General features: G+C 38.0%; 1 protein-coding gene across 1 annotated transcript in view; it reads left to right on the forward strand.

Annotated features, from left to right (window-relative positions):
* LOC106469580 (homeotic protein distal-less-like) overlaps positions 1 to 7,694 on the forward strand; it is a 19,001-nt gene extending 11,307 nt beyond the window's left edge. The window contains exon 3 of the mRNA XM_013930083.2: positions 6,461 to 7,694. Within this exon, the coding sequence (XP_013785537.1) occupies positions 6,461 to 6,850 (390 nt within the window). The 3' untranslated portion in view covers positions 6,851 to 7,694. The remainder of the gene's footprint in view (positions 1 to 6,460) is intronic.
* Positions 7,695 to 7,933: the final 239 nt, after the last annotated feature.

Raw genomic sequence — 7,933 nt, forward strand, 5'->3', positions numbered from 1 at the left:
TATTCAGATAGGTCTGTAAGGCTGTTCTTTCACTGCCGTATGTTCGTGAGGTGCTGTTGCTATTCAGATAGGTCTGTAAGGCTGTTCTTTCACTGCCGTATGTTCGTGAGGTGCTGTTGCTATTCAGATAGGTCTGTAAGGCTGTTCTTTCACTGCCGTATGTTCGTGAGGTGCTGTTGCTATTCAGATAGGTCTGTAAGGCTGTTCTTTCATGCCGTATGTTCGTGAGGTGCTGTTGCTATTCAGATAGGTCTGTAAGGCTGTTCTTTCACTGCCGTATGTTCGTGAGGTGTTGTTGCTATTCAGATAGGTCTGTAAGGTAACTGAACACTCAGCTGAGAATGTAAAGCTATATAACTTTTACCAAAGTAATAAAGACTCGGTTTTCTGTAAAAACTTGTGAAGCGACTTCATATCTGTATTGCACCGTAAATCCTTTTATCACCGATATGTATAAGCTTTGTTGTTAAGCACAAAGCTAGACAATGGGCTGTCTGTGTCGTGCCAACCAAGGGTATCGAAACCCGGTTTTTAGCGTTATCAGACTTCAGGTTTGCCGCTGAGCCATTGGTGGGAATGTATATGTGTTGTAGATTATTGCATCGAGAATTTTCTAGTGTACCGAAAAGGAAATAAATGACTAAAGATAATATATGTGTGTTTAACTCCTATTCATCTTTATTGTACGAGTTTCTCTAAGTATGTCGTGTAATTAAAATGTCGTGATGTCTAGGGTTTGGTAAATTTAAGACACCAGTTTAGTATACCGCGCGACTTCTTCTAAAGAAAGAGAAACTAATTAAGGTACACAATACATTTATATCAAGAGAAGTTTTTGACAGTATTGGGATAGACGAGTTATTGAGGTAAGACAAGGAACTTTGACTGAGTCTGTCACTGTCATCTATGTACAGCGTAGATCCGGGCTGTTTCTCTGCATGTAGCTGTGTCTGGAACACCTGCCGCGGGGCTTGGAGCCAACCTAGCCTACAACACAGCTGGCTTCACTAACTTTTACCTCCGGCTACGGTTCTTAGGATCTGGAAGAAAGGGATTTCACTAAACAATAATTCAAAACAAAAATGTTGCCTTGTTGGATTTTTCCACATGCTGTTGTACACAAACAGCTTTAACACCTCAACAAACAATAGATCACCACATTCACCAGTTTCTTCAGTGTTATGTAAAGCTTGCGTAGCCGTTAGTCTAATGAACATTCCTTTTTTCTTTTTTTTTTGCTTTTGTTAACAGAGGGGTCGTATTGCAATAACGTCGGGTAAAAACTATAAATCTTAATTTGATTATGTATTCTTCGGGCTTTATTTTAGCTTGTTTTAATCACAAACGATTCCGAAATTTTTCTTGAGCAGTTTGTATAGGAAACGAAAATAGAATTAGTGGTTTTACGTCACTTCCTTATACTTCATTTCTTGTTTATGAAAAGCAAAATATGTTAACTTTACCACCTCACTCAATGTTTTGAGTTAATCCCCAATGATTGCGTGACTCGTCGGCTCCAGTCCGATCTTGCTAACCCTCCCCTTGGACCCGCACCCACTACGGGCACCTACCGGTTTCTGCACAAGGCTGGCCATGCACCTGCACTCTTGATCAAAAGTTTCGGGCAGTTTTCCTCATTTCCGCTAGAAAAACCATCAAGTTTTTCATTATCTGTAGATTGGTTTAATTGGCTCTTGAGAAGGGTCGCATCCATCGGTTTTCTTAGAATATGGGATCTATTAAACCTTAGCACCTTGTCATGGACTCCTGTACTCTGTGCGACAAGCATTGGTTGAGTTTTTTTTTTTTACTACGAGTTTTATTTTTTGTATTTATGGCAAAGCTACAAAGGCAGTCAGTCTGTCAGCATCCCTAATTTTAACCAGAGGGAAGACAGCCAGCCAGCAGCAACCTTACCACCCACTATCCAAGCTAAGGGATTATTAACTGTAACCCTCATAACGTACCCACAACTTTAAGTACGGGGAATATTTTGTGGTATCGCACGGGTTTATGATAAGTAAATCACACTCTGGAAACCGGCCCATTGTAACAACCTAGTTTTGTTGGTGTGAAAGTACAAGTTAGGCTAATACGTTCCTTCGATATACAGGTACAGTTCCAGGAAAAACCTTCACGTTGAAACAGGGAAATTTCTTTCTTTGTATTAAGATAGATTGACTGATATCAAGAAATACAGAGAGTAATTCATACAACACAGCTAGGCTTAGTTTTCTGTAGATATAACTTGCGTTGTCGTGGCGTTTTCTGACTTTTATTACTAAGTTGTTGTTGTTTTTTACAGCTTGTTCTTTGATACTTCGATCATAGTTGTAGCGCTTCCAATCCACGACCTTATAATAAACTTTAGAATTAAATATTATTGGAACAATCCGGTATGTAATTGTCTTTTTTCTTTTTTAACAGAAGCAGGTGAATGAATAATCTTTTTGAATACTCTCGAAGAGTACGCGTTAGAACTAAAATATATCTATATATAATAGAGACTTCTCATAAACCCCCTTTTTTTTTCGTGTTTCATAATATTACTGAACCTTTATATTTAAAATACGTTTCCTGACATAATTTCATTTGTGTTTTCAAGATCCCGGATAAGCGTTTTCACGCCGAACTTTTATATCAAACGTACTTGTTCAACTGTCATTTAATTTGTTTTCAAGGTCCTGTATAAAGAGTTTTGTCCATCTGTGGATCAGCGGTAAATTAAAGGATTTACAACGCTAAAATCCGGGGATCGATTCTCCGCGGTGGATTCAGCAGATACCTAATGGCTTTGTTCTAAAATAAATAAATAATTTTGCTTCTGTCTGAACCTTTAGACATAATTGTCCTGCCATAATTTAACCTGTATTTTTAAGATCTGGTACAGAGAGTTGCAGCATTATTATTAAGACTGGTTGTGTAAATACGTGTATTTTGACAATGTCCCCCCGGTGGAACAGCGGTAAGTCTACTACGGACTCACAACGCTAAAACCCGGGCTTCGATTCGCTGCGACATGACAGATGGCCCAATGTGGCTTTCACTAAAAAATCAAACACGTGCTTTGACAATTCACGCTGTCATTCTTTAATTATCTATATTTTTAATCAAATCATTTCCATTTGTCATATTTCTCGATGGTTTTTTTTCTGTCTGTAAGGTGTGATTTTACGGAACATAAGTTTTCCTTCTGTTCACACGAAGGTGTGTCAACTTTGTAGTGTTTTTCGTCAAAGTTAACAAGAACATATCTAATTGAGTATCTACTAACATGTTTACTGACAAACGTCTTATTTCTTCAGCTTCTATTCACTTTTGGGTTTGGTGGTGATTTATCAAAAGAAAAGTTTAAATATTAAGCAAAACACGCGGAGTTTGATTCAACCAGTTCCACGTTTCAGCGCTTGAACTGGTTTGTTAGTAAGCTCTTCTGATTTCCTGTTTCATTGTGTGGACTGGTTTGTTAGTAACTGTTTTGATTCCACGTTTCATTGTTTGGACTGGTTTGTTAGTAACTGTTATTATTCCATGTTTCAGCGCTTGGACTGGTCTGTTAGTAACTGTTTTGATTCCACGTTTCATTGTTTGGACTGGTTTGTTAGTAACTGTTATTATTCCACGTTTCAGCGCTTGGACTGGTCTGTTAGTAAGCTGTTATGGTTCCTTATTTCAGCACCTGGACTGGTTTGTTAGTAACTGTTTTGATTCCATGTTTCAGCGCTTGGACTGGTCTGTTAGTAAGCTGTTATGGTTCATCATTTCAGCGCTTGGACTGGTTTGTTGGTAACTTTTGATTCTATGTGTTATTGTTTGGACTGGTCTGTTAGTAAACTGTTATGGTTCCTTATTTCAGCACCTGGACTGGTTTGTTAGTAAGCTGTTATGGTTCCTTATTTCAGCACCTGGACTGGTTTGTTAGTAAGCTGTTATGATTCATCGTTTCAGCGCTTGAATTGGCTTGTTACTAAGCTGTTCTGATTCAATGTTTCAGCGATTGGACTGGTCTGTTAATAAATTGTTATGGTTCCTTATTTCAGCACCTGGACTGGTCTGTTAGTAAGTTGTTGTGGTTCCTCGTTTCACCGCTGGGACTGGTTTTTTAGTAAGCTGTTCTGATTCCACGTTCCAACGCTTGGACTGGTTTTTTTAGTACGTTGTTCTGAAGACCTAAATATTACATTTATCTGTGTAATAAGTATTTGTAGGATATGAACATGGTTAGTAGACCCAAGTTCCACTTTTAAATGATTACTAAGATTAATTATTGTTTATAAAAATACTTCCCACTATAACCGAATGCTATTACATAAACTAGTTAGTTGGTACAGTACATGTCAGCATATTTTTGTCACACTCTGTAATTCAACGTTTATCATGACTCAGACATGACTGATTGAGAATTTATTCTTGAAATTATGACCATATTTGTCTAAATACGATAATAAATGGCATTACCTGATTATTGTAGTGCAGAGGATCGCTGATCCTCTGCACTACAATAATCAGGTAATGCCACGTATGATCACATCCGTACCAAAGCTTTTGGTACGGATGTGATCTTACGTGGCATTACCTGATTATTGTAGTGCAGAGGATCAGCTTTGGTACGGATGTGATCATACGTGGCATTACCTGATTATTGTAGTGCAGAGGATCAGCTCTGGTACCGATGTGATCTTACGTGGTTTATTTGTTGTTTTTTTTAGGTGAGTGAATGGGGAAGGGGATTGACGTTCCTTCGTAGTTATTGAGGGATTTTAATTTTTATATTTCACTTCGTCGTCATTGTTTTATCTGGGGGTTCTTCTGAAAAAATATGATAATTTTCCGCGTGTTTCGGAATGTGTATAATTTCTATTAAACTAACTCTATCACATTTTAAAAACTAAATATAAAATTAAGCAACATTATGTTAGAAGTATATTAACACACTCTGCCAAGAGAGGCAGTGATTAGCTAGAAATTAACAATATTACACACATAACAGGCGCGTTTTTGAAAGCTCCAAGCTCTATTGTTGTTTTCTTATTTTCACGACACTGGCCGCTGGTGGGTAATAATCGATCGTCCCTTCTGATGCTTTCCACGCCAGTGGGGTGTTAAAATACGCTGTCTTATGGCAATCAGTATAGCCGTATTATAGGTAGCGGCATCGAGACAAGGGTTTAGGTGTTTAAGTGACTAAGTTCTGTTGTTAAATAGATATATCTTAAACAGGTTCATCTCTGACACTGACATAACAGCACGGTTATCACTTTCCCTGTGATACAGCTATAAGTTCTGTTGTTAAATAGATATATTTATGTCAATGTCAGAGATGAACCTGTTTAAGCACTTTCCCTGTGATACAGCTATAAGTTTAAATATACTCAAACTGTTTGTTTATTAATCTGTCTAGTCGATAATTCTGGAGCGGTTAAAAGCAGGGTCAGCAAACATGGCGGATAAATTTGTCTTCCTATGTTAAACTTCGTTGTTGTTAGCAGTATAAACAAAACAGTTGTTATGTTTATAAGTACATGTACAAAACTTAGTAACTGAGAACGAACTTACTGTGAAAGGCAGTTTTTCCTTCACTCAGGTTTGTTTGTTTATTGAATTTCGAGCAAACCTATCCGAAGGTTGTCTGTGCTAGCCGTCCCTAATTTAGAAGTGATAGATTAAAGGGAAGGCAGCTAATCAACACCACCCACCGCCAACTCTTGGGATGCTATTTACCAACAAATAGGGGAATTATTCGTCATATTATAACGTCCCCACGGCTGAAAGGGCGAGAATGTTCGGTGTTGTGGCGGATCGAACCCGTGACACGTACAGTTCGAGTCGAGCGCCCTAACCACCAGGCTCCTTTGGTCAAGCGATATCAAAATTTTCTTATAAACAAAATAGTTTTTATGTTAATGTTTGTACGTCAGAAACATGCTATTAGCAGGTTCAGTATATTCTATGAAACATATTTCTTATGTTTCAGTTTACAAGTAAGAAACATGTTGTTAATAGGGTTAGTATATTCTATAAAATATACTTATGTTTTACTTTGAAAGTCAGAAGCATGTTATTTAACTTAACCCAGTTCTGCTTTTAAGGCTTAAGCAACATTTGAAAACTGTTTAGAATGTTCGTATTTTTTGTATTCGTATCATTCTTTATTAAGGCTGTGTTCTACGTATTTCAGTTTCTATAGTACCAAACTCAACTAGTTACCAACAATCTGACTTAATACAATTGGAAGTTTATGAAATTAGTTGTGGTATTTCAAAGAAGTTGCTAATTAGTTATCAACGTGATTTTAGCGCATGATTTTCTCTTTGTTTACAAGTTAAAATACATTTCTGAAGTTACGTCTTTGTCGTATACATGTTTCGAAGGTAATGAATGGTCAAAAGTGTTGAACTAAACGGGTTTTTAACATTATCTAAAATTCGCTGTTGTTAACTGGACTTTTTGTGTCTTCCAGGTCAAAATATGGTTCCAAAACAGAAGATCCAAATATAAAAAAATGTTGAAAGCCCAGCAACAAGCGACCGGCCAGGGACCTCAACAACAACAAACCTCCCATAACCAGGCACAACATCCGCTCAATCCCGCCACCACACCGCAGACGCCATCGGAGCCGCCGGAGACACATAGCCCAGGTAGTGCCGGGCAACCTGGCCTGCTGCCTCCAAATAGCAACAGTCCGGCTGTCAGCAGCCTTGCAGCAGTCAGCCCGCCCGCCATGAGCCCTCCGATAAGCTCGTGGGACATGAACCCCGGCAAGCCCCCCATGAGCTTACCCAACGGCTACATGCCCCAGTATTGGTACCATCAACCGGAGCCTAGTATGAACCATCAAATTCTCACTTAAGATATGTGCTGTTAGTTCTCCCAGCACGTGCAGCCAGACCTTCCCTCTTCTAAGACCGTGAGTACGTGGCTTTCAGTATTCAAGCCGGAGACAAGCTGCCGGCCCAGCTAACGGGCCTTTTTGGATATGGGACCAGCATAATACCCAAAATTATTTGTTCGGTATAATAATAATATTCTCTGTACCTATATTTCGTCGTGTCGAAGTAAGTTTGACTTCCTGGTCCTCGGCTCCGGTCGCTACTCTCCTGGCTGTGTGGTTTTTGTACATGTACATTAGGGTTAAGTCCAACTGGAAACGTCTTGTGACCTCTGTACATAGCGTGTCTCTCTACGAAACAGCCCATGTTTATTTTATGAACTTGACTGTACCTAGCGGTCGTTTGTGTAAACTTATTCAATCTATTTTATTTATGGACAGGTATGTCATTGACTGAAATTAATAGACTGTTTTCTGGCCGTTAGGTCTGTTTGTATAGTAATGTAAGCCAAAGGGGCTGTTTGGTGAAAATTTCAGTGTCCTGGTGACTTAAAATTGAATTAAATCAAAGTCTGTCACAGAAAAACACATGTTTAAATTGCGTAATTCCAAAGCTTATAAATTTAATGGATAAAATGAATGTAACGATACCGCCAGATAGTCTTAGTTCAACCATCATTGTACTCACCATTTTTACTGTGATTAGTCTATGTACAACCATCCTGCCACCTTTCTAATTCTAAGCAGCTCTAAAATACGATCTTTGTTCACCTAAAATTTCATCCACAAAAACGTCATTTTGAAATGTTTGACATTTGTGTATATTTTACAGGCCTCATCAATAAATATTGTTTCACATAAATCATTCGGTGCTTCTTTGTACATATTTATTGTTTTATTTCAATAACTTACAATTTGTATCGTCGCAAGAAGTAATCGGATGCTTTCTTTTGCAAGTTTCTTTACTATTATGAAATTACAGATGTAAACTTACAAATTATTGAAATACATTGTTTCTACCAATTAAAGATCATATAACATCAAGTGGGTTGAATGGTGAAGTATTTTATATATATTGTTTTAATCACCGGATTGAATAGTGAA

This window comes from Limulus polyphemus, unplaced genomic scaffold (assembly GCF_000517525.1).
Source record: "Limulus polyphemus unplaced genomic scaffold, Limulus_polyphemus-2.1.2 Scaffold3557, whole genome shotgun sequence".
Lineage (NCBI taxonomy): Eukaryota > Metazoa > Arthropoda > Merostomata > Xiphosura > Limulidae > Limulus > Limulus polyphemus.